General features: G+C 51.2%; 1 protein-coding gene across 1 annotated transcript; it reads left to right on the top strand.

The window, feature by feature from the left end:
- The first annotated feature begins 336 nt into the window (after nucleotides 1-336).
- On the top strand, nucleotides 337-13014 carry LOC147987108 (uncharacterized). The gene is made up of 5 exons (XM_087542280.1): nucleotides 337-1255; nucleotides 1354-1605; nucleotides 1759-2000; nucleotides 12487-12756; nucleotides 12868-13014. The coding sequence occupies exons 1-5, from the start codon at nucleotides 337-339 to the stop codon at nucleotides 13012-13014; spliced, it is 1830 nt and encodes a 609-aa protein (XP_087398406.1).
- Nucleotides 13015-25809: the final 12795 nt, after the last annotated feature.

The raw sequence follows: 25809 nt of genomic DNA, 5'->3' as shown, positions 1-25809 counted from the left end.
ACCCCAATCAATACATCGTATTGCAAATTACCTGTCGACATGATATCATCCTCACCGGTCCAACTGCAACCCTAGGGTCTGTCGCCGCCGCCGCCGCTCGTGATCGCTTCCTCCCCGCGCACCCCGTGCCGCTGCCGCCGCGCTCCCTTCTCTGCGCCGCTGCTACTGCCCCCTCTCGCGCCCGCCACTCCCCGCCGCTGCACCCGCGCCTCCCCCTCTCGCACCCGTGCCGCCGCCCTGTTGCCGCAGCCGCACCACCCGCCGCTGTTGCCACCTCCTGCCTCCTTCCCAAAACCCTAACCCTAGCTGCCCCCTTCGCTCCCGCACGCCGCCGCCATGTCGTGGCCATCGTCCCCTGGCTCCTCCACGACTCACTCGTCCAACCCGTTCGCTGGCCCCGAGCCCTCCGCCACCGCCATATGTGATCTCAACATTGAGGCCCGGGCCCCTATCCATCTCAACAGCTCCAGCACGTCGTACTACGCGTGGAAGACCTACTTCAACCTTGCGTTCCGTGAGTACTACCTCACCGAGCATATCGACGGTTCCGTGGACAGCGCGTACATGCGCGGCGACCCGGAGTGGTCCGCCATCGAGGCCACGATCGTCCGTTGGTTCTACCAGACGGTCCCGAAGGACATCTTCCACACGGTCGTCGCCGAGGAAGACGACGCCTGCATCATGTGGGCCAAGATCAACGCGCTCTTCACCGACAACAAACTTCAGCGCCTTGTTTTCTTGCAGCAGGAGTTCTCCGGCTGTCACCAGGACAACTCCACCATCGACGAGTACTGCATGAGGCTCAAGATGCTCGCCGACGAGCTCCGCGACATCGGCGCTAAGCTCTCTGACGACCTCATGCTGAGCACCCTCACCACAGGTCTTAATGAGGACTTCAGCAACGCGGCGTCCAACCTCACGCTGCTGCCGCAACCCACTTTCCAGCGCGTCGTCGCATACCTCAAACTTGAGGAGCGTCGGATGACGAAGCTGAAGCAGAGGGTCCAGCACACCGCTCTCGCCGTCGGTACCACCCGTGGCGGCCCTGCTCCTCCGGCCGCCCCTCACCACCCTGCGCCGCCCGCACCCGCGGGCTACTACACGCTGCCGCCCGCTCAGCCCGCGCCCCTCGCGCCTCCCCATCAGCAGCAAGGTGGCGGGGGCCGCCGCAACAGGCGGGGTGGCGGGGGGCCCGCCAGCAGCAGCAGGCGCCGGTCGCTGGGGGGGCACCCCGCTACCAGCAGTCACCTCCACCGTGGGTCGCCGGGCAAAGCCCGTGGACGGGCGTTGTCCACGCCTATTACATGCCCGTCTCGCGGGCTCCTGCACCGGGTCTCCTTGGCCCCCGTCCAGCGGGTCACCAGGCGTTCGTCAGCGCCTCCTACCAGCCCTACGGTGCCCCGCTCGCGCTGCCACCCCTCGGTGGCTACGGCGCGCCCGCCCAGGCACCGCCCTATGGAGGCCAGCTACCACCGCCGGCACGTGCACCGTGGGACCCTGCCCTCCTGGCCGCCCTCCACTCGGCGCCGTTGCCGAGCAACTATGGTGGTGGAGGAAACCTGTACATGGAATCGGGTGCTACTGCGCACATGACAGCTCATCCCGGTAACCTATCCTCTTCCAGTCCAGTTCACACTCCTACTCGTATCACTCTTGGCAACGGTTCCTCTTTACCTATCATCCATGTCGGTAGCACTAGTTTTCCTTCTAATTCCACACCTATCACTATGTCTAATGTTCTTGTTTCACCTGACTTAGTCACTAGCTTAGTCTCCGTTCGTCGTCTTACTAGTGAGAATCCTCTTACTGTGGAATTTAACGGCGTTGGTTTTTCTGTGAAGGACGCCCGTACCCGGATGGTGCTTCACCGATGTGATAGCCCTGACGAGCTTTATCCCGTGCACACCGGCGCCTCCACTTCCACACCCGTCGCCTTCTCTGTCGGCGTCAACCTTTGGCATGCTCGCTTGGGCCACCCCAACCCCGCCGTTTTGCGTCAGGTTCTTAGGAGTTTTTCTTTCTCATGTAATAAGCTCGACGAGCATACTTGTGAGGCTTGTCGTTTGGGCAAGCACGTTCGTCTTCCCTTTAGTGCATCTACTTCAGTTTCCACTTATCCGTTTCAGTTGATTCATAGTGATGTTTGGACGTCTCCCGTTGCGAGTAACACAGGCTATCTATACTATTTGGTGATTTTAGATGATTATTCTCATTATGTGTGGACTTTTCCCCTTCATCGTAAATCCGATGCTTTAGCCACACTCACCGCCTTTTATTCCTATGTCACCACTCAGTTCGTTCGCCCCATACTTGCACTCCAAACTGATAACGGAAAAGAGTTTGACAACGTCGCTCTTCGCTCACTTCTTGCATCTCATGGCACCATCTTCCCCCTAACTTGCCCCTGCACCTCACAGCAAAACGGCCGCACCGAGCGCATTCTCCGCACTCTTAATGACTGCCTTCGCGCATTGCTCTTCCACACTAACGTGCCCGCTCGGTTCTGGCCCGATGCTCTCGCCACCGCCACTCTTTTAGTTAACATTCGTCTATGTCGTCCTTGTTGGAACTACGCCCCTCACCACCTTCTCTTCGGTACACCACCATCCTATGATGGTCTCGCATCTTTGGGTGTCTCTGTTATCCTTGCACTGCGTCCACCACGCCACACAAGCTCGCACCCCGATCCGTCCCATGCATCTTCCTTGGCTAACCTCCCAACACCAAAGGTTACCGGTGCTATGATCATGTCACTCATCGTGTGTACACATCGAGGCACGTATATTTTGTCGAGACGGTGTTCCCGTTTTTTTAGGTTCCTTCGGTCGTGGATTCTTCGGCGTCGGTCCCCGCGCCCCCTACCTAGAGCAATGGGCGGCGGCCATCCCTGGAGCCCCCCCCCGGCCCGGCGTCTGCTGCCGCCCCTCCCAGGTTCTTGACTCCCTCCCCCGAGGTTGAGTCTGACCGGGCCCTCGGGTCCCCGGCACCCTCCTACGAGGTTGAGCCGGTGGGCATACCGCCCGCACCCCGGTTGGCGCCATCACCCCTGCGACGGGCACGACCTCGACCTTGCCCGTCGCCTCCTCCGCCACTGGCTCGGCTGTCGATGCCGCCGCCGCGGCCCCCACCGTTGTGGCCCCTGACGCCGCGGCACCCGCCGCCATCGCCGGCCCGGTTGCTCCGCTGCTCGGCGTGACTACCCGTTCCCGTGCAGGAGTGCATTGGCCGAGCAAACGCTACTCTTCAGACGAGTATGTGTGTGCTGCCTCGACATCGACGCCATAATCCATCCCCACCTCTGCTCGTGTCGCCCTTCGGGATCCCCATTGGCTGGCTGCGATGCAGGAGGAGTTCAACGTTGTCGGTGTCAAAACCGGCGGATCTCGGGTAGGGGGTCCCGAACTATGCGTCTAGGCCGGATGGTAACAGGAGGCAAGGGACACGAAGATTTACCCAGGTTCGGGCCCTCTTGATGGAGGTAAAACCCTACGTCCTACTTGATTAATATTGATGATATGGGTAGTACAAGAGTAGATCTACCATGAGATCGGAGAGGCTAAACCCTAGAAGCTAGCCTATGGTATGATTGTTGTTGTGAATGTCGTCCTACGGACTAAAACCCTCCGGTTTATATAGACACCGGAGAGGGTTAGGGTTACACAAAGTCGGTTACAATGGTAGGAGATCTACATATCCGTATCGCCAAGCTTGCCTTCCACGCTAAGGAAAGTCCCTTCCGGACACGGGACGAAGTCTTCAATCTTGTATCTTCATAGTCCAGGAGTCTGGCTGAAGATATAGTCCGGCTATCCGAACACCCCCTAATCCAAGACTCCCTCAGTAGCCCCTGAACCAGGCTTCAATGATGACGAGTCCGGCGCGCAGATTGTCTTCGGCATTGCAAGGCGGGTTCCTCCTCCAAGTACTGCATAGAAGATTTTGAACACAAAGATAGTGTCCGGCTCTGCAAAATAAGTTTCCACATATTGCCATAGAGAGAATAATATTTACACAAATCTAATCTGCTGACGTATTCCGTAGTGCGACACACCACGGCCAAGCCTTTATCCGAGTCATTTTATTATCCCACCTCAGCGCGTCATGCGAGGCGGTTTCCTTGGCATGTCTTGTTAAAGCAGAGATCGTGTCCCCTTATTCCGGGATTCTCATCAATATGGGCGTGGGTAACCCAACCGCTTCTAGGACTCCTAGATTATAGGCAAGTCCAAACGGACACGGAGAGGATGCTTGATATTCACCCTCTTTATAAAGGGACAAGGCTTTTATTTTTCCCTCCCGTGCTCAATCGAATCCTTCCCCCACCTCAAGCTCAAACACCCAAAGTTCAGGTCAGGTGCTCCGAACCTTCAGTCATGTCTGGATCTAGCCTTCAAGGCCGATGGGTTCCTTGCTCCATCACGGAAGAAGACATCAAAAAGTTGAGGAAGGCCAGATATCTGACCGCCGAGATTTTGCATCGGCTGCCTCCCCGAGGGCAGGCCGTCCCCACCCCCGAACCCAACTAGAACGTCGTGTTCGTCTCCCACTTCCTCCGAGGTCTAGGCCTTGCTCTGGATCCTTTCGTCAGGGGTTTGATGTTTTATTACGGGCTAGACTTCCATGATCTAGCTCCGGACTCCTTTCTTCATATCACGACATTTATTGTCGTGTGCGAGGCCTTCCTCCGGGTTACCCCTCACTTTGGCCTATGGCTCAAGACCTTTGAAGTAAAGCCGAAGATGATCGAGGGGCAACATGCGGCGTGTGGAGGTGCCTCAATACGCAAGATGACGGGAGCTCTGTGGCCCAAAGGTTCCATCCCAGAGGTGTCTGAATTGTGGCAACAGGAGTGGTTCTACATCACGGCTCCTAGAAGTGCCAAGTGGGCGGCCGCCCTTGTTTTCCGCTCGGGCCCTCCACCACAACTGATGTCATGGATCAGCAGAGGTCTGAGCTGGGGTCCAGCCAAGGATGTGCCTATACTGCTAAGCCGCATTCAAGATCTCTTCAATGGAGATTTCAGTTTAGTTGCGGTAATACAAGTTATGCTGGTTCGTCAAGTCCAGCCTTGCAAACGCCGGGCCCTTCGCTTGTGGGAGTTCAATCCCAAGGGACCGCGTGTCATTCAAAATTTTCTCGGCCTGACGCACAAGGAGATGTACAAGTCATTCTTCGGACCTCAGGTAGAGTGTCCGGAAATTACCGAGGACGTGGGCCTGAGTAGTAACCGCACCGCCGAATAGGTAAGGAATCTTCCGGCCGAACATACTATCTCTCCTTTGTTACGAAGTTATTTCTGAGAGTTTGCTTTTTGACCAGGACTGGCTAACAAAGGCGAAGTTGATTCGGTGTTCGGCCCCCCTCCCTAAGGGTTTGGAAAATCCGGTATTGGAAAAGATGCTCCAGACCGCACCCTGCCCGGAACCCTTGAAGGAAGATACTGTGGAGGATAATACGGGTGGACGCGGGCCCCAACGCTGCCCATTCTAAATGAGGGAGCGAGCATCTCCATGAAGGAAGACGACCAGAAGAGGAAAAGGACTACGCCCGGGGATTCGGAAGCCGAAGCTTCCAAACGAGAGAAGAAGTCTCCCATAGAGGGTCCTACCTTGGGGGGTGCTGTTGCCGCACAAAGTCCGCGGGGGGATCAATTCTCCCGCGAGTCGTAAGTGACCCGAAATACTTTAATAGTACATATATGCCATCTTTTTCTTCTGAGAAAATAACCACCGCATATATCTTTGCAGTTCGGGCCTTAGCCCCTCTCAAATGAGCTCGTCTTCGGGGGATCTTCTTCCAGAGATGATGGAGAGCGAAACGCCTCCTACGGACTCCTCCGCTCCGGAAGCGGGCGACCCCGAAGTGTCGTCGTGGAGGGCCCCTTCGAGTCCGGTGAGGCCAGAAGATAATCCCATTGACCCCCGAAGCTCCCAGTGTCCGGCTCCCGAAGAGAGCAGACAAAAGAGTCCGGCACCGTCTAGTGTGCGATCGGATGTTCTGAGGGAGTTGGTGGGGCGAGCGGCCATCTCAGATGAACACCGTGTGCTGATGAATACGGTGATGAAGAGGATCTCGTCCGCCGAAAGCGGATTGCATGAAGCTTTTATGAGTCTACTGACAGGCTTTGAGGTACGTAAAAGAATGTATGATAGTCTTGCACATGCTAGGTGTGCCCTGTGTAGATAGTAGCCCCTGAGACTCTGGTTGTCGTCGGAAACGACGATGAACAGAGGATCATATTCCCAGGTAATAACCATACTGCCTCTACGTGCAGGTGATGGAAGCTCCGGTGGCTAGCCGGACTAGCGAGTTTGCCCATTTAGAACGGCAGTTAGATGCGGCAGACGCCGACATCGAGCTTGTTAACAAAAGGCTTGACGAGGCACAGGGTAAGTGTCATTATCTGGTAAACGCCACATAGGAAGAGCAGCATGATGCCAGTATCTTTAATATGTTGTGATTGCAGATGGAGCTGCCACTGTTAAAGCCTTGCGGGCAGAACTTGCCCGAGCCAAGGAACAAGCGAGGTTGGGTAATGCGGCTGCTTTGAAGGCGGCCGAAGATTTGCAAGCCGAGAAGGTCGCGCATGGCGAGAGCCGAGACAAGATGGCCAAGATGGCCATAGAATTAAAAGCCGCCGCCGACCGTTGCCGGGTTCTTGAAAAGGAAAACCAAGCGAAGGCATCGGACCTTGAGAAGGCTGCTGCGACGAGAAAAGACCTCCGCTCTGCTATGAGGGCAAAGAAGGAGGAGCTGCAGGAAGCCGAGGATATTGTAGCTGGGAAATCCTTTATGTTGCGGAGGAAGTTCGGAGATCCACGGTATGCCCCTCTAGATCAGCTGTGGAGTTCGGAGGATGTGTATATGGATTTGGCGGCGAGCGCTGCCGATGCGGCCAAGTACTTCCAGGGTCAGACGGACCGTGAAGTAGACTAGCTGTTTTGGAGACAATTCCATTCTCCAGAGCATCCGCTTTCATTGACTGACCAATTAGCCGAATGGGCCGATCCGAATAGGTTTTCCGGACTCGCCATGAGGTCTGTTGTGGATCAGCTATGGCCGGAGAGGTCAAAACCGAACAGCTATTTCAGCTTGGTGCAGCAGTTCCTTGACGTGGTGCCGCGCATTAATGCGATGAAGAGGTCGGCGTGCATAGAGGGCGCACGGATGGCCTTTGCCCGTGTTAAAGCATACTGGACGGAGATGGATGCTACCACTGTTGCAGCGCGGGATTCGGCCATAGGCCGAATTGCTGCTGAGCACTTCTTTGAAGAAGTTCTTGAGGGTGCTCGTTTGATAGAGACCCAGTGTTCAAAAAATATTATGTTTGAGTGATATGTAATCTCATTGTAAGCGAAATGCTTTTATAAATTTTTATAAGGCTATTTTTATACTTTTGCCTAAAAGTAATATGATGCCTCCTGGGCGGCCGTTTATGTATACATGTGTATAACCTGAAAGATTGCAGCCGTCGGCTTCAACCCTCACGCATATAATGCGGAGGTGCTCGCAAAAACACGCGTTCACACTTAACCCAACGTCTTGGTCCTATTAAGGAGGTGATAGCGGAGCGAGCGAGGCAACCGGACTATAATGCTTTAGCACTTTCACTTAGCCATAGGAGTTTGACAGTGGGGCTACTAAATAGCCCCTGGTGGCTCCACACTTTCCCGATCCCGGGGTGCGTACATGCCTGGCCGGAAAACGTCCCTTCGTTAAGGCGGAGGAATTCTAAGATTCCAACAGGTCATCGAGTGGTTGACCAGTCTCACGCTATATCATGATAGTCAGTTTTCGGCTTTCTCTACTGAGGTGCTCGTCTGGATGAACCAGGGCACAATCGCAGTAGTTCTCCTGGTGCTACCTTAGCCGGTAAAGCGGAACGTAAGGCACCAAAACACAGGAGCCAGGCAAACCCAACATTTGACCAAAGACAATGATTCAGAGCTGATGCATATAAGGCCAAACTCGCGACGCCGAACACTCCCTAAGGTATTCGGTCTTAGTGGTATAAACCGGGCCTAAATAATGGCCTTTGTAAGAAGCCCCTTGTGTCCAGGTACATGCATTGTTCTTGCGTGGCCACATGCCAAGACGTCAGCATCCTTCTCAATGGTGGATATGTATCAATAAGAGACAGTAAAAAAGGTTTACGCAGGGTCTTAATCTAAAAAGAATCCTTGGAGCGGGTCCCTGCTGCACGTCTGCGCCTATGTCTCCGTTGTGCCCTGGACGGGTGTAGCACGATGATCGTCTGTAAAAGAGAGGAATTTAGGTGAAAAAGTTGTCGTGCAAAAAGATAGTTTTTAAAGAAAACCATGTATAATTCAAGATGAGGAGAAATTGCCACTTGTCTGCGCGCGTTGAGCCCCTTGTATTGACAAATAGGGGTGTGACCATTTATTCGGTATAAGTAGCGGCACCGGACTCGATTAGTTGTGTCTGAGGTCTTGACGACCTATTGGATGCTTTCGCTGGTCCGGGTGCCTTTAGTGTGCGGCTGCCAAGGCAGCCTCACTCTCTTCGGCGCGCAGAGATCACTTGATATTTCCGTGCACTAAAATGATGCCACGTGGACCGGGCATCTTGAGTGTGAGGGAGGCGTAGTGTGGTATTGCATTAAAGCGAGCGAAAGCTTCGCGTCCGAGCAGTGCTTGATAGCCACTTTGAAACGAAGCGATGTGGAAGGTTAAATGCTCGCGACGGAAGTTATCGGCGGAGCCGAATATAACCTGTAGTAGGAGGGAGCCCGTACAAGGAGCCCCTGGGCCTGGCGTTACTCCTTTAAAGGTAGTATTGCTATGGCGAATTTGTGTTGGGTCTAACCCCATCCCGCGGATTGTATCCTGATATATTAGGTTTAGGCTGCTGCCACCGTCCATCAAGACTCGTGTGAAGTGATATCCACCAATTACTGGGTCTAATACCAGGGCAGCCCATCCTGCGTGTCGGATACTTGCTGAGTAATCGCGATGGTCAAAAGTGATCGGTTGAGATGACCAGTGGCAGGACTTTGCGGTGACAGGCACTTGGGTATATTTTCCTGGGAGTGCCGTGTTGTTTTTTCCCTTGATCACGTGTAACACGTTTACTGTTTTGACTTTCTTGGGAGGCTCATCCTTGTCTTCACTTGGTGTATCCTCCCCCTTGTGTATGGCGTTGAGCTTGCCGGACTGCTTGAAGACCCAACATTCTCTGTGGGTATGATTAGCAGGTTTACCAGGGGTACTATGGATCTGACATACTTGGTCCAGAATTTTGTTGAGGCTGGACAGTTCATCCCTGGTGCCTTTAGGGGGCGCCTTTTGACCTGGCCGAGAGCTTTCGAATCCAGCATTTACTGTCGTGCCCTTCGTGTTGTCTTCTTTATTTCGGCGTTTGTTATTGCTGTTGCACCGTGATTTCCCGTTTCCATCTCTAACTTCAGATGTATTGGGGTCGCTGGTGCTGCATCTGGCTAGCCAGCTGTCCTCACCCGCGCAAAAGCGGGTCATGAGGTTTGTTAATGCGGCCATCGTTCTCGGCTAATTTTGGCTGAGGTGTCTGGCGAGCCATTCATCATGGACGCTATGCTTGAAAGCTGCCAAGGCTTCGGCGTCCGGATAGTCGACAATCTGGTTCTTTTTAGTAAGAAACATGTTCCAAAGCTTCCGAGCTGACTCTCCGGGCTGTTGAGTTATATGACTCAAATCGTCCGCATCCGGAGGTCAGACATAAGTCCCATGAAAATTTGCCCGAAAGGCGTCTTCGAGCTCTTCCCAACTTCCAACGGAGCTTTCGGGGAGGCCTTTGAGCCAGTGACGAGCTGGCCCTTTGAGCTTGAGGGGTAAGTACTTGATGGTGTGGAGATCATCTCCTCGAGCCATATGGATATGAAGGATGTAGTCCTCAATCAAGACCCCAGGGTCTGTTGTTCCGCCGTATGCCTCTATGTTTACGGGCTTGAATCCCTCTGGAAATTCATGGTCCAGTACCTCATCGGTGAAACATAGGGGGTGTCCGGCACCCCTGTAGCTGGGTGTACCGTGTTGTTCGGATGTTTGTTGTGTTGCATTGTATGCTGGGGCGCGCTTGCATGGTCCATAGATGGATCTTGTTGCACCGTCCTTTGGGTGCGAGCCCTCGCATGGGTCGCGTGTTGTATTGTGAGCGGTGTTGTATGCCGCTCTATGTTGGTAGAGGGGTCGTCTATCCGACCAGGTGGCTTCTTTGATATTTGGTTGTGGGGGGTCTGAGGCCTCCTCATCGAATTCGGGTAGCAGCTTCCGCTTTGGGTAGCTCTTGGAGGGGCGATTGTCGCCGTACCTTGCTGTTGTGTTGAGTATTTTACTCCATCTGAATTGGAGTGTGTCTTGCGCGGCCTTGAGCCTTTGCTTCTGCTTTTTAAGACTCCTCGCGGTGGCAACAAGCATTTTACGGGCATTCTGCTGCTCCGGGTGCCTGCCCGGCGTTATGTTGTCCGGACCATTATCCTTGATAGAATTTGTTTGTTTGGTTTGATTATCCGGATTGCCGTTGTCTGGCAGCGGTTCGCCCTGCTCCAGCGCTGGGTCTGTGTGATCGCTATTTCTGTCGAGGCGGGATTTGGGGCGGCGCTTGCATCGCCGCTTTGACTGCTTTTCGAGGGAACAAGCCTTTGGTGCGTCCTTCCGCTCCTCCTCATCATCTTTTGGTGCGTGCACCATGTATACGTCATATGACGAGGTGGCGTTCCAGGGCCCAATAGGCGCTGGTTCTTCATCGTCTCCTTCATCGGCGTCCATACCGTCGATGTCTTCGGAGTCGAAGTCGAGCATGTCGGTTAAATCGTCGACAGTGGCTACAAAGTGGGTGGTGGGTGGGCTTTGAATTTCTTCATCGTCCATATCCCAACCTTGCTGACCGCAGTCGGGCCAGGGCTCTCCTGATAAAGAGAGAGACTTTTGTGATTTCATAATATCGCCGAAGGGCGAGTGCTGAAAGATGTCTGCGGCAGTAAACTCCCTGATCGGCGCCCGATCGGATTCGATTGGCAGGGGCGCGAATGGTTCAGAGTCCGGCTCCTTGGAGTCACGAGTCTCGCGGAGTGCGGGGCTGGTGTTCGGCTTGATCGCCGTTGGGATCGCAGCCCCGGAGGCGGCGTCCAACCACCCATCCTCGATCGGCGCAGTTGGCTCCGAATTAAGGGTCGAAGCTGATGCGGGCGCGGCCTCCAGGGCACTGTTCGGCAGCAAAGCTAGATCATGCTCGTCGTGACAGTGCGGCGCGCTCGGCAGTGGCTCGAATCCGTCGAAGATCAAGTCCCCGCGGATGTCAGCCGTGTAGTTTAAGCTTCCAAATCTGACCTGAAAGCCAGGGGCATAGCTTTCGATCTGCTCCAGATGGCCAAGTGAATTGGCCCGCAGTGCGAAGCCGCCGAAGACGAAGATTTGTCCGGGGAGGAAGGTCTCACCCTGGACTGCATCGCTATTGATGATCGTAGGAGCCATCGAGCCTGACGGCGACGACACAGAGGAACTCTCAATGAAAGCACCAATGTCGGTGTCAAAACCGGCAGATCTCGGGTAGGGGGTCCCGAACTATGCGTCTAGGCCGGATGGTAACAGGAGGCAAGGGACATGAAGTTTTACCCAGGTTCAGGCCCTCTTGATGGAGGTAAAACCCTACGTCCTGCTTGATTAATATTGATGATATGGGTAGTACAAGAGTAGATCTACCACGAGATCGGAGAGGCTAAACCCTAGAAGCTAGCCTATGGTATGATTGTTGTTGTAAATGTCGTCCTACGGACTAAAACCCTCCGGTTTATATAGACACCGGAGAGGGTTAGGGTTACACAAAGTCGGTTACAATGGCAGGAGATCTACATATCCGTATCGCCAAGCTTGCCTTCCACGCCAAGGAAAATCCCTTCTGGACACGGGACGAAGTCTTCAATCTTGTATCTTCATAGTCCAGGAGTCCGGTTGAAGATATAGTCCGGCTATCCGAACACCCCCTAATCCAGAACTCCCTCAGACGCCCTACAGCGCAACCACATGTGGCAGCTTGTTCCGCGACCCCCCCCCAAGCCAACATTATCTCTGGCAAGTGGGTGTTTCGCCACAAGACTCGCCCGGACGGTTCTCTTGAGCGCTACAAGGCGCGATGGGTGGTTCGTGGTTTTCGGCAGCGCGCGAGCGTGGACTTCACCGACACCTTCGCCCCGGTTGTAAAACCGGGCATGATCCGCACCGTCCTTCAGCTGGCCGTCTCGCGGCCTGGCCTGTGCATCAGTTGGACATTTCCAACGCCTTCTCGCACGGTCATCTCGCCGAGCAGGTGTTCTTTGAGCAGCCTACTGGTTTCGTCGACGCCGAGCACCCCGATTTCGTGTGCTTGCTCTCACGCTCTCTTTATGGGTTGAAGCAGGCGCCTCGGGCTTGGTACCAGTGTATCGCAGCCTTCCTGCAGTCTTTGGGCTTTCCGTCCACTCGCTCTGATGCCTCACTCTTTGTGTATCATCAGGGAGCTGACACTGCATATCTGTTGCTCTACGTCGATGACATCATCCTCACGGCGTCCGCCCCTGATCTCCTTCAGCGCCTGACTGCTCGTCTTCATGATGAGTTCGCCCTCAAGGACTTGGGGCCCCTGCACTACTTTCTCGGCATCGAGGTGATCCGCCGGGCTGATGGTTTCTTTCTGCATCAGCAGAAGTACGCCCACGAGCTCCTTGAGCGTGCCGGTATGCTTAACTGCAAGCCGGTGCCCACCCCCGTTGACACGAAGGCGAAGGTCTCTGCTCTGGAGGGGTCTCTCGCGTCCGATGGAGCGTTTTATCACTTTATCGTCGGTGCTTTATAGTACTTGACACTGACTCACCCTGACCTGGAGTACGCCGTTCAGCGGGTGTGCCTTCATATGCACGCCCCTCGTGACTCTCACTGGACTTTGGTGAAGCATATTCTCCGTTACATACGCGGCACCATGTCCTTGGGACTCACCTTGACGGCCTCCGCCTCCACCGACCTCGTGGCCTACTCGGATGCCTAGTGGGCTGGCTGCCCCGACACGTGACGCTCTACGTCAGGCTACTACGTCTACCTTGGGCCCTCGTTGATCACTTGGTCATCGAAGTGGCAGCCCATGGTCTCCCGCTCCAGCGCCGAGGCAGAGTATCGCGTCGTGGCCAATGCCGTGGCCGAATGCTCTTGGATATGTCAGCTGCTCGAGGAGTTGTTTTGTGATGTTCACAAGGCAACTCTTGTCTACTTTGATAACGTCAGCGCGGCCTACCTCTCTGCCAACCTGGTGCACCATCGACGAATGAAGCATATTGAGCTCGATATTCACTTCGTGCATGAGCAGGTTGCCCTTGGCTGTGTTCAGGTTCTTCATGTGCCGACGACGCAATAGTTTGCTGATGTGATGACTAAGGGATTGCCTACTCCCGTCTTCGAGGAGTTTCGGTCCAGTCTCTGTGTCTCCGGCAACGCTTCGACTGTGGGGGGGTGTTGAGTATATATTTTGTATTGCACGTGTATTGGAGTTGTGGCCCACCTCCTAGCCTTGTATAGTTGAGGTAGAGGCCTTCCCTTGTATTATATATGCGTGCACCAGCACCCCAATCAATACATCGTATTGCAAATTACCAGTCTACAGTGCGGAACACTCTTTGACAAAAGGATGTTGATGCACATGCCCCTTTCTGAAATCTGTCCTTCTCCCTGCATTCCTCATTATTCGCCGCACTAGCAAGCCCCGCGTCAACTCATGGCCCTTCCACATATTGAACCTAAAAATCTTGCTAGGCAACCCGGCAATATAAACGAGGCACTTGCGATCGCTAGGTGTGCTGGGCCGTGCGATGCGGTAAATGTCATACGTTTTAATTGGCTGAGATTTTTCCAAATCTTCCATATGCTCAAATAATAACTCTCCACAAAATTTGAGCTCAGTCCAGCAATCCATGTGAGGTCATCATCCAATCTTTTATTCTGGTCATATTTTCAGTTTGTGAAGAAACTATATTTTATATTGCTTAATAATTTCTGAAATTTTACCACGGAATGATCCTACCTATATAACTATGACAGCCTGGATTTTTGTCTTCTCTCTTTTGCCGGACTTGTCTTCTCTCTTTTTCCGGACTTGGTTTTCACCGTGGTTTTTGCCCTGATTTGACTTGGTTTTTGAATCACTTCATATGGACTTGTCACTTGGGCATATCCTTGGCTTTCATCCAAGTGACCTATCTGCATTATTCTTCCAACAAATTCCCAAAATAATCAAATGAATATTTTTCCTAAAAAAATATTCATTTCCCTCTCTGAAACTCACTTCAGAACCATTTGCTCCAAAGCAACCTCAATTTTTCTTGCTCGGAAAAATCTGAGATAATTCATGAATATTCGTAGGACCCTGACACATCTTCCCATGCAAAAATATTGCATCACTTTTTATAATATTTTTGCTGCAGAAAATCTTTTCACTTCTGGACCAGAAATGCACTTTGTACAGCAAGTGCATTTTTCCATGAGCTTTTGGCCCTGAGTTTTCTTGAGCTTAAACACCTTCCTAAGAAACCCTAAACCCCAGGAGATTAGCCCTAATGGCGTTCTAGAAGGTGGCCAAACATTGCAACCAAGTTTCTGACCAGAAACTTGCCATCTTGGTAGAGGCGCGTCTGGTCGGCCTGGGTATGCTCCATCACCTCTCCTAGATGTAAGACTGCATGGTCGAGCGCGTAGACAAGGTTTGGCCACTCCTGGCCATTGTTTTAACCATGCCAGCTTGGTGACCGCGCGAGGACACGGCGCCTGGCAGCGTCTCGACACGCTCTGGCTGGAGCCTTGCTCTCTGTTTTGCGCGTGCTCATTCCAGCGCTCGCCCCCGACTGCCGCACCGTGCCACAACCCTCGACCCATCAAGCTTGACCCCTCCCTAGCGCTCGCCGATGCCGGAGCCGCCGCAACAAGCATGGGCGCGTCGCGGCTAAAACGCCACAGTGCGTGCGTGTGCTTGTCTGCTTTCCCAACCGCGTCCTATGCGCGTCCGCAAGTGTGGGCAAGTCCCTGAGTCGACACAGCACCTTGCCCCCTCGCGTTGGAGCTTCTCGCCGATGTTCGCCGCGTGTCCAGAACGCTCCGGTGGCGACACGTTTCCCCCCTCTTGCTCCGGCTATATAAAGCCACCTCGACTCGAATCCTGGCCACACACCACTCCACACAACCACCACGAACACGTAGAACGGCCGCAGTTCGATCGGACAGGCCTCTGGCCGTCGCCCCGACCCGAGGACTCCGGCGATCCCCGTAGGACAGCTACCGCTCTCTAGGGCCTCTCAAGCTCAGGCAACTGCTTGGGCAGGGCCTTGGTCGTCCGTTGGTGCTGCTTGGAGGCCGCCAAGCCCTCGGAGCTGCCTCTAGCCGTCGTCTTCAACCTCTCCGACAAACCCCGTCCGCCATCGAAGCTTGCGAGCTCAACCCCGAGCTGCTCCGTCCACCTCTCGCCAAGCCACGGGTACGGGCAGGTGCGCCGCAAGCCCCGCTTCCAATCTATCCCTCTAGCCTAGCCCCAAACCCCCTCGTCGCCGGCATGAGCTCCGGTGAAACGCCGCCCCTCCTCTGATCTCGATCCCCCTCTCCCACTCCTGACGGGCGGGGCCCAGTGTCAGCCTCACCACTCGTGCCCGAAGCGGGACGAGTGGAGGCGCACTCCCGTTTTATGTCTTCGACGTCACCCCCCCCCTCCCGAGGATTTTTTGTTTATTCAAATTTTAATTCAGTAATTTGACTAAACTTTGACCAGCCACCATTTCTAAATCATAAGTCCAAATGAGTTGATTCTTTTTGCGTTGTCTTTGTTCCAGAAAGCTCTAACAGCACACCAAAAGGTGGATTTTTCCTTGCTGTCTAGAATTTCTGGTGATTTTCAGAATGTGTTTTGACATTTATTTTTGTGATTTTAAATTACTTTTAAGAACGAGAAGCTTGTCTTGAAGCAAACCAAGAGGGGTGTGATCCTCCTCTACACTAAGGCAAGCCACACCAGCATTTCGATGGTGTTATTTCAATATCTATGATTTTCTACTTGAATATGAGTTCTTATTTGCATTTAAAATTTGGTAAATGATTTTGGTAAATTGTTAGTTACTTTATTCTGTTAGAAATGCTTGTTTTAGTTACTGGTTGCATGCAATGAACTTGTTTGGTTAAGTAGGGTAAGATTTTGCACTATGCATATTGCTATGGAAATTAATGGTAGAAATTTTCACTTAGTGATACTTTCATTTAAATAAAGAACTAATAAAAATGTTGCTTGCTGGTAAAAATGAGGTATAACCAGAAAGGTTGATCCTTAGTGTTGCAAGATAGTTGTGTGGTTAAGTTTGATCCATGAACATGAGTTGTTTGTTTTGCATGTCGAGTAGTTACATGATTTTCGGTATTATGCCATGTTAGTAATAAAAAGTTTTTATCAAAGTTAAACCTGATTAAGTTCAACTTGAATATGATGTTGATCACATCATGGTGCCACTGAATCGAGTTTTTAATTCAGTGCGACCACATTTACCTAATGGGAAGGTCGTGATTCGGTCCTTTATTGTGGCTCTCACCGGTGCCTCCCGCGAGGGAAGGTTATGGGCGTGCATACCCTAGCCCGATAGGCAGACATAACCTTGTGTGCTCGTTTTTGTGTTTATGGTACCTTGTCCCCGTTTGGGACTGTTTTGCCACGATGGTGGCCGTTGGTGTCTTTGGTAGACACGGGGCCACCCAAGACCTGGCCCTGAGAGGGAGATGGTCGGAGTGGCCGGGGAGAGTGCATGACAAAGGGAGGGTTTCGTCGGAATATTTTGGTCCACCCGAATGGGAAAGCGAGGCCAGGTACTCCGTAGTGTGGGTAAAGTGCACTACCTCTGCAGAGTGTATTTAATCTAACGATAGCTGCGCCCTCGGTTATGGGCAAGACTCGGGAGTAAGTCACACCCTGGATCAACTTTTATAATTAATCTTGAAAACTAAGTGATTGTTGTGATGCATTGTTTCGTGGCGAACCTTGAACACTAGAGGTGTTCATGGGTTTTTGGTTTCAGGTGTGACCCTGGTGTGGTCACCATTTGGTTATGAGGTAACCGTCTGGTAAGCGACTCCGCGTGACTCGGTGCACTGTTTGGCTGCATTGCATCTGTAGTATTTCTTGCATTAATTTAACTTGATTAATTATCATGATATTGTCTGTCATCGTGCTTATATTTGTTGTGAGCTTGCAAGTACATTCCATGTACTGACCTGGCGTGTTATGCCAGCTTTCAGGCAAGTCGATTTGCATCGGAGCGCACCTCATGTCTAGGCCGTGTCCACGTCGGTGTCCCTGTGCTATGGAGTCCCGCTACGTCGGTCTTCCGCTGCCGTGTAGTTTCGTGTGATCGAGGCCCAACCATGTTCATTAAATAATGTACATACTGTCCAGCAGCACCATGTGTGCCGCTTGGCCTCGCATCTCGATGTAATATCAAACCTATGTATCCCGCTAGTATCACTAAAGCGGTTATTTCTGTACCATGTTGTTGTGTATTGCCAGAAGACTCGATCTCTGGGCTGGCAATGCAGGGTAAACCGGTTGCTCTGAGCCGGGGTGCCACAATGCTTGGTATCAGAGCCGCGCTGATTGTAGGACACGCTAGACCGGTAGTGCGTGAGCAAAACGGTAGATAGCTTCTTTTGAGTGTCGGTGGTCATAGAAATTGGTTGTTGCATTGCATGCATGTTTAATTGTTGTTATTACTAACCGTATGGTTTGTGAGTGTAGATGGCACCAGTACCGATCTTGTACCATCCTGAGCCAGCTCCGTGCACATCGCCGCACCTGCTTCAGAACGTGTGGCGGCGACTCCATCCAGAGGGTGCTGATCTAGAGTATTGGGTGTATCGCGAGCATCTGGCCGGTGCATTGTATGAGTATTATGTTGAGGTCACTCTACACCACAGTTCCCCATCCGGCGCTTACACTCGTTCGTCTAAGGGTGGTCTTGCTTCTACGCCATCTCAGGCAGTTCAGTTTGCTGCTATCGAGGCTCTTGTAGACTTGTGCTACAATGAGGTTCGCATGCACAGCCACCCTGAACTTTTCTACTACCCATCTCTGCACGAGAATGGGCGTATCTGCTTTCCTTTGATTAATCCGGCGTGCGATCGTCCCACTAGCCACCTTGCACGCTACATCACCGCTAGTTATCTCCTTAACTACTAGTTAGCTCGGGAGCTCTCACGCGCTCGCGCCGCTCTCGCTGCTGCTCGTATAAGGAACCCTCTTCCAGCTGTCATCTATACTTCTGCTCCAGCTCCTCCCACCTCCGTTCCTCCGACGACCTCGTAGGGCATCGTTAACCCTCTGACGGTGAACCCTCGTAGCGCTCCTGCTGCATGGTCTTCTCTTATAGCTACCCCTGCCGCTCCTATGCTTAGATCCCATCCCACACCTGCCCCTGAGGGAGAGCCCTCAAGGCAGCGCCTGCGCACCTCTCTTCCCCCGGAGGTCTCTACTATCAGTTCAGGATCTGGGTCCGGCTCAGGAGATGAACCTGCAGCAGCACCATCTGAGCAGTAGACTGTTAGAGTATCATGGTAGCCAAGAGCGTGATGTATGACTGTAATCGCACTTGTCATGATGCGTAGTTTCATGTACGAGGGTAGTAGACCCATTGCGATGTTTATTTTCATGTTGGGACTATGTATAATTATGTCAGACTCTTTTATTCGACTTGGTTTTCCTTCGCTGTTTTCTTCCGGGATTTGTCATTGGTTTTCCCCCATTTTGGAATTTCTCATCGTGGTTGCTATGTATTGGGAAAAGAAAAAATAGGATGTCGCCTGGAGGCAGCAGCAGTCAAGCTGGTGAGGATGTCCCTGTCCGTCGTTTCGCAAGATAGGCAGGACATTCCCCTAAGCCATACCAGCCACCTCTGCCTCCACCACCACAACTGCCTTCCACCGAGCAAATCCTGCGAATGTTTGAAGAAAGAAGGAGCAACGATCTGCTAGAAATACTGAAAAGTGTACAACTTATGGTTGGGCAGAATGGAAACCAGAATGGCCATCATTCCAAGCTGTCAGATTTTCAGCGAACCAAGCCTCCCAGTTTTAGCCATGCTACAGATCCTTTGGACGCCGACGACTGGCTAAGGACTATTGAGAGAAAACTGGAAATTGCTTGCACAGATGAAGGAGACAAGGTTCCTTTTGCAACGCATTATCTCGAAGGAGCTGTCGCTATATGGTGGGATAATGCCAAAGCAATATGGCCTGCCGGCGAGGAAATTACTTGGACAAAATTCAAGGAGCATTTCCGCAAATATCATATTCCCACCGGAATCATGAAGATCAAGCAACACAAATTTCTCGCTCTCACTCAAGGCAGCATGACCGTCGCCGAGTACCTGAACAAATTCAACCATCTGGCCCGATGTTCTCTCCATGATGTGGCCACAGAAGAGAGGAAGATCGACCGGTTCCTTGGAGGCCTAAATCAGCATCTCAGGTGCACTCTCAGTATGTTTTATTTCCCAAACTTCCTGACGCTGGTGAACAAGGCCCTCATCACTGAGAGGGAACACAAGCTCCTACACGACAACAAGCAAGCTGCTAATGACCACAAGCGCAAATTCGAGCCCAAGAAGGATATGCAACCAGTGCAAAAGGCTCGTACTTGGCAACAGACTCAGGTGGAGTATAAACCCAATTGGCAATAGAATGTCAGCAAGACTACTACACAAGTCAAGAATGTCGTGACCAGCCTAGTGCGAGACGATTGTCAGCGCAACAATTCATGCTTCAGCTGTGGTCAAACCGGACACTACGCCCGACAGTGTCCCAAGAACACCAAGCACGTAGCTCCATATCAGCCACAAGTCAACTACATGGAGCAGTACTCCGCCCCTGATATAATCCAAGGGCAAGTTCATCACATCTCCGCAGATGAAGCCCAAGAGGACTCGGAAGTCGTCATTGGTATGTTTCTCGTTAACAACATACCCGCCGTAATTTTATTTGACTCTGGGGCTTCCCACTCTTTTATTTCGCAGGGTTTTGCTTCCCAAAAAAATTTTCCTTGCTCGATTTTGGGAAAACACATGCTGGTACAATCCCTGAGATCCCTACTCAGAAGCAATCTCGTCTGCCAAAATTTGGAGATTGACATCAAGGGCGTCAAGTTTCCAACATCATTGATAATCATCGATTTCTAGGCATGAATTGGTTAACCCAATACCAAGTCTGCATCAGCTGTGCGACCAGAGAAGTTACCCTGAAAAATATGGAAGGTCGCACTACCAGTTTTTATGCCCGCAAGCGCATCCCCACGAAAGATATGGTTTTCGCAGCAGTGGCAGAAGAGGTGGAATTAATCCTAGTGGTCAGTGAGTATCCAGATGTATTTCCTGAAGAATTGCCCAGCATGCCACCAGGCCGAGAATTGGAGTTTTCCATTGACCTGGTGCCTGGAACCACTCCGATACATAAGAAATATTATCGGATGCCTTCCTCAGAATTGGTGGAATTGAAGAAACAACTAGATGACATGCTACAAAAAGGATACATTCGTCCAAGTTCTTCACCATGGGGATCACCAGCAATCTTCGTGGACAAAAAGGATGGCAGTCTACGAATGTGCGTAGACTATCGATAGCTGAATGACATCACCATTAAAAACAAGTATCCACTGCCAAGGATTGACGATCTGTTTGATCAACTCAGTGGAGCCCAAGTGTTCTCAAAGATTGATTTAAGGACGGGATATCATCAACTCAAGATAAAGAAGGAAGACATTCCTAAGACCGCGTTCACCACTCGATACGGTCTTTACGAATACACCATTATGTCCTTCAGCCTCACCAATGCTCCTGCATTCTTTATGCATATGATGAACAAGGTGTTTATGGATTTCTTGGACAAGTTCGTGGTGGTGTTCATTGATGACATCCTCATTTACTCCAAGAGCAAGGACGAACATAAGGAGCATCTTCGCGCAGTTCTGCAAAGGCTTCGCAATCATCAACTGTATGCCAAATTCAGCAAATGTGAGTTTTGGCTCCAGCAAGTGGGATTCCTCGGACATATCCTCTTGGCAGAAGGAATCTCGGTGGACCCAAGCAAGGTAAAAGATGTACTTGATTGGTCCGCACCCACCACCGTCTCAGAAATCCGGAGTTTCCTTGGACTGGCCGGATATTATCGTCGTTTTATCGAAGGATTTTCCAAGATCACCAAGCCAATGACTGAGCTCCTCAAGAAGGACAAGAAGTTCGTATGGACCGAGGACTACGAACGGAGCTTCAATGAGTTAAAAACCAGGCTGACATCGGCACCCATATTAACTCTTCCAGACATCTACCGCGATTTCGATGTTTACTACGACGCCTCCAGAAAAGGACTGGGGTGTGTACTCATGCAAGACGGCATGGTGGTGGCCTATGCATCTCGCCAACTGCGGCAACATGAAGGAAACTATCCTACACAAGATTTGGAATTGGCCGCAGTGGTGCACGCTTTAAAATTCTGGAGACATTATCTGATTGGAAAGAAGTGCCAGATGTTCACCGACCATAAAAGTCTCAAGTATATATTCACTCACCCCGACTTGAACCTTCGACAGCGAAGATGGCTCGAGTTGGTTAAGGACTACGACCTCGGAATAAATTATCACCCAGGCAAAGCTAATGTGGTGGTGGACGCCCTCAGCCGCAAACCCACCAACCTTAATGCTCTAATGGACTCCTTACCTCTGGAGCATTATGAAGAAATCATGTAGATAAACTTGGTGATCACTGACGCCCGTCTTACCAACATATTGGAAGTTGCCCCTACTCTCGAGGAAGAAATCCGCAGTGCTCAAGATGATGATAAGGTGTTACAAATATATGTTCAGAAGATGCACTAAGGACAAGCACCGGATTTCTCTATGGATCAGCAAGGTTCGCTAAGGTTCCGCGGAAGACTTTGCGTACCCAACCAAGAAATTCTGAAGAAGAAAATATTGGCGGAAGCACATGAAGCACCATATTCCATTCACCCTGGTGGTACCAAAATGTATGAGGATCTTCGTCAGATATTTTGGTGGGATGGAATGAAGAAAGATATCGCGTATTTTGTGGCCTGTTGTGACACATGCAATAAGGTGAAGGCGGAACATCAAAAACCCGCCGGACTCCTCCAGCCTCTGCCGGTATCCCAATGGAAATGGGACGACATTTGCATGGATTTCATCACCAGATTACCAAGGTCTCATTGAGGAAACGATGCGATATGGGTCATAGTGGAAACCTTAACCAAGGTGGCACATTTCCTGCCTATGCGGACCACATATCGTGCAAATCAACTTGCATAGTTGTATGTATCAAGAATCGTCAGTCTACATGGAGTACCCAAGACTATCACCTCCGACAAGGGATCTATTTTTACCTCCGCATTTTGGTCTCGACTACATCAAGCCTTGGGGACCGCTCTGAAGTACAGCACGGCTTATCATCCTCAGACAGATGGACAAACTGAGCGAGTAAATCAAATACTTGAGGATATGCTCCGGGCATGTACATTGGCCCAACGAACCAAGTGGGAAGATTGTCTGCCTTATGCCAAGTTTTCCTACAACAACAGTTTCCAGGCCAGCTTGAAGATGTCACCGTATGAAGCCCTATACGGCCGGAAATGCCGCACCTCATTGAATTGGTCTCAAAGCGGAGACAACCGTATTTTCGGGACTGATTTAATGCTTGAAGCAGAGAAGCAAGTCAAGGAAATCCAGGACAGATTGCAACTGGCCAAATCCCGACAGAAGAGCTACTATGATGCCAAACATCGTCAGATTAGTTTTGAACCTGGAGAACACATGTATCTCCGAGTCACTCCTATGAAAGGAGTCAAGAGATTTCAGACCCGAGGAAAATTGGCACCCCAATATATCGGTCCATTCCCCGTCATGGCCAGAGTCGGAACAGTTTCCTACCAGTTGAAATTGCCACCAGAATTATCAGAAGTACACAACGTGTTTCACATCTCACAGCTAAGGAGATGTATCTTACCACCGGAGAAAAGGACTGATATGGCAGAGATAGAATTGGCTAAGGACTTGACATATGAGGAAAAGCCACTCAGAATATTGGATCAGACAGAAAGTGTCACTCGCAGCAAAGAGATAAGGTTTTACAAGGTTCAGTGGGAGCATCACACCGAAGAAGAAGCAACCTGGGAAAGAGAGGAATTTTTAAGGACTGCATACCCAGAATGGTTTTCCCAAGCAATCGAATCTCGAGGATGAGATTCATTCTAAGTGGGGGAGGTTCGTGACAGCCTGGATTTTTTTCTTCTCTCTTTTGCCGACTTGTCTTCTCTTTTTCTGGACTTGGTTTTCATCGTGGTTTTTGCCCTGATTTGACTTGGTTTTTGAATCACTTCATATGGACTTGTCACTTGGGCATATCCTTGGCTTTCACCCAAGTGACCTATCTGCATTATTCTTCCAACAAATTCCCAAAATAATCAAATGAATATTTTCCTAAAAGAAAAATATGCATTTCCCTCTCTGAAACTCACTTCAGAACCTTGTACTCCAAAGCAAACTCAATTTTTCTTGCTCAGAAAAATCTGAGATAATTCATGAATATTCTTAGGACCCTGACACATCTTCCCATGCAAAATATTGCATCACTTTTTGTAATATTTTTGCTATAGAAAATCTTTTCACTTCTGGACCAGAAATGCACTTTGTACAGCAAGTGCATTTTTCCTTGAGCTTTTGTCCCTGAGTTTTCTTGAGCTTAAACACCTTCCTAAGAAAACCTAAACCCCAGGAGATTAGCCCTAATGGCCTTCTAGAAGGTGGCCAAACTTGGCAACCAAGTTTCTGACCAGAAACTTGCCATCTTGGTAGAGGCGCGTCTGGTCGGCCTAGGTATGATCCATCACCTCTCCTAGACGTAACACTGCACGGTCGAGCGCGTAGACAAGGTTTGGCCGCTCTTGGCCGTCGTTTTGACCATGCCAGCTTGGTGACCGCACGAGGACACGGCGCCTGGCAGTGTCTCGACGCGCTCTGGCTGGCGCCTTGCTCTTTGTTTCGCGCGTGCTCGTTCCAGTGCTCGCCCCCGACTGCCGCACCGCGCCACAACCCTCGACCCATCAAGCTTGACCCCTCCCTAGCGCTCGCTGACACCGGAACCGCCACCTGAAGCACGGGCGCATCGCGGCCAAAACGCCACAGTGCGCGTGTGTGCTTGTCTGCTTCCCCAACCGCCTCCTGTGCGCGTCCGCAAGCGTGAGCAAGTCCCTGAGTCGATGCAGCACCTTGCCCCCTCGCGTTGGAGCTTCTCGCTAACGTTCGCCGCGTGTCCAGAATGCTCTGGCGGCGACACGTTTCCCCCCTCTTGCTTCGGCTATATAAAGCCACCTCGACTCGAATCCTGGCCACGCACCACTCCACACAACCACCACGAACACGTAGAACGGCCGCAGTTCGGTCGGGCAGGCCTCTGGCCGTTGCCCCGACCCAAAGACTCGGGCGATCCCCGCAAGCCAGTTGCCGCTCTCTAGGGCCTCTCGAACTCAGGCAACTGCTTGGGCAGGGCCTTGGTGGTCTGTTGGTGCTGCTTGGAGGCCGCCAAGCCCTTGGAGCTGCCTCTAGCCATCGTCTTCAACCTCTCAAGCGAACCCCGTCCGCCACCGAAGCTTGCGAGCTCAACCCCGAGCTTCTCCGTCCACCTCTCGCCAAGCCACGGGTATGGGTAGGTGCGCCGCGAGCCCCTCTTCCAATCTATCCCTCTAGCCTAGCCCCAAACCCCCTCATCGCTGACGTGAGCTCCGGCGAAACGCCGCCCCTCCTCTAATCTCGATCCCCCTCTCCCTCTCCTGACGGGCGGGGCCTAGTGTCGGCCTCACCACTCGTGCCCGAAGTGGTACGAGTGGAGGCGCACTCCCATTTTACGTCTTCGACGTCACCCCCCCCCCCCCTAGGATTTCTGTTTATTCAAATTTTAATTCAGAAATTTGACTAAACTATGACCATCCGCCATTTATAAATCATAAGTCCAAATGAGTTGATTCTTTTTGCATTGTCTTTGTTACGGAAAGCTCTAACAGCACACCAAAAGGTGGATTTTTCCTTACTGTCTAGAATTTCTGGTGATTTTCAGAATGTGTTTTGACATTTATTTTTGTGGTTTTAAATTATTTTTCAGAAGGAGAAGCTTGTCTTGAAGCAAACCAAGAGGGGGTGTGATCCTCCTCTACACTAAGGCAACCCACACCAGCATTTGGATGGTGTTATTTCAATATCTATGATTTTCTACTTGAATATGAGTTCTTATTTGCATTTAAAATTTGGTAAATTGTTAGTTACTTTATTCTGTTAGAAATGCTTGTTTTAGTTACTGGTTGCATGCAATGAACTTGTTTGGTTAAGTAGGGTAAGATTTTGCACTATGCATATTGCTATGGAAATTAATGGTGGAAATTTTCACTTAGTGATACTTTCATTTAAATAAAGAACTAATAAAAATGTTGCTTGCTGGTAAAAATGAGGTATAACCAGAAAGGTTGATCCTTAGTGTTGCAAGATAGTTGTGTGGTTAAGTCTGATCCATGAACATGAGTTGTTTGTTTTGCATGTCGAGTAGTTACATGATTTCCGGTATTATGCCATGTTAGTAATAAAAACTTTTTATCAAAGTTAAACCTGATTAAGTTCAACTTGAATATGATGTTGATCACATCATAGTGCCACTGAATCGGGTTTTTAATTCATTGCAACCACATTTACCTAATGGGAAGGTCTTTATTCGGTCCTTTGTTGTGG

Source organism: Triticum urartu, chromosome 2A, assembly GCF_056163025.1.
Source record: "Triticum urartu cultivar PI428250 chromosome 2A, HENAU_Tu73, whole genome shotgun sequence".
Classification (NCBI taxonomy): Eukaryota; Viridiplantae; Streptophyta; class Magnoliopsida; order Poales; family Poaceae; genus Triticum; species Triticum urartu.
Note: the sequence above shows the minus strand (reverse complement) of the source record. Positions and strands in the feature narration are given on the sequence as shown.

Coding starts and splice junctions, on each gene's coding strand:
- LOC147987108 (XM_087542280.1), top strand. CDS start 337: ATGTCGTGGCCATCGTCCCCTGGCTCCTCCACGACTCACTCGTCCAAC. Junction 1,606..1,758: donor GCACATGACAGCTCATCCCG/GTAACCTATCCT, acceptor CACCTGACTTAG/TCACTAGCTTAGTCTCCGTT. Junction 2,001..12,486: donor ACCCCGCCGTTTTGCGTCAG/GTTCTTAGGAGT, acceptor GTGTATCATCAG/GGAGCTGACACTGCATATCT.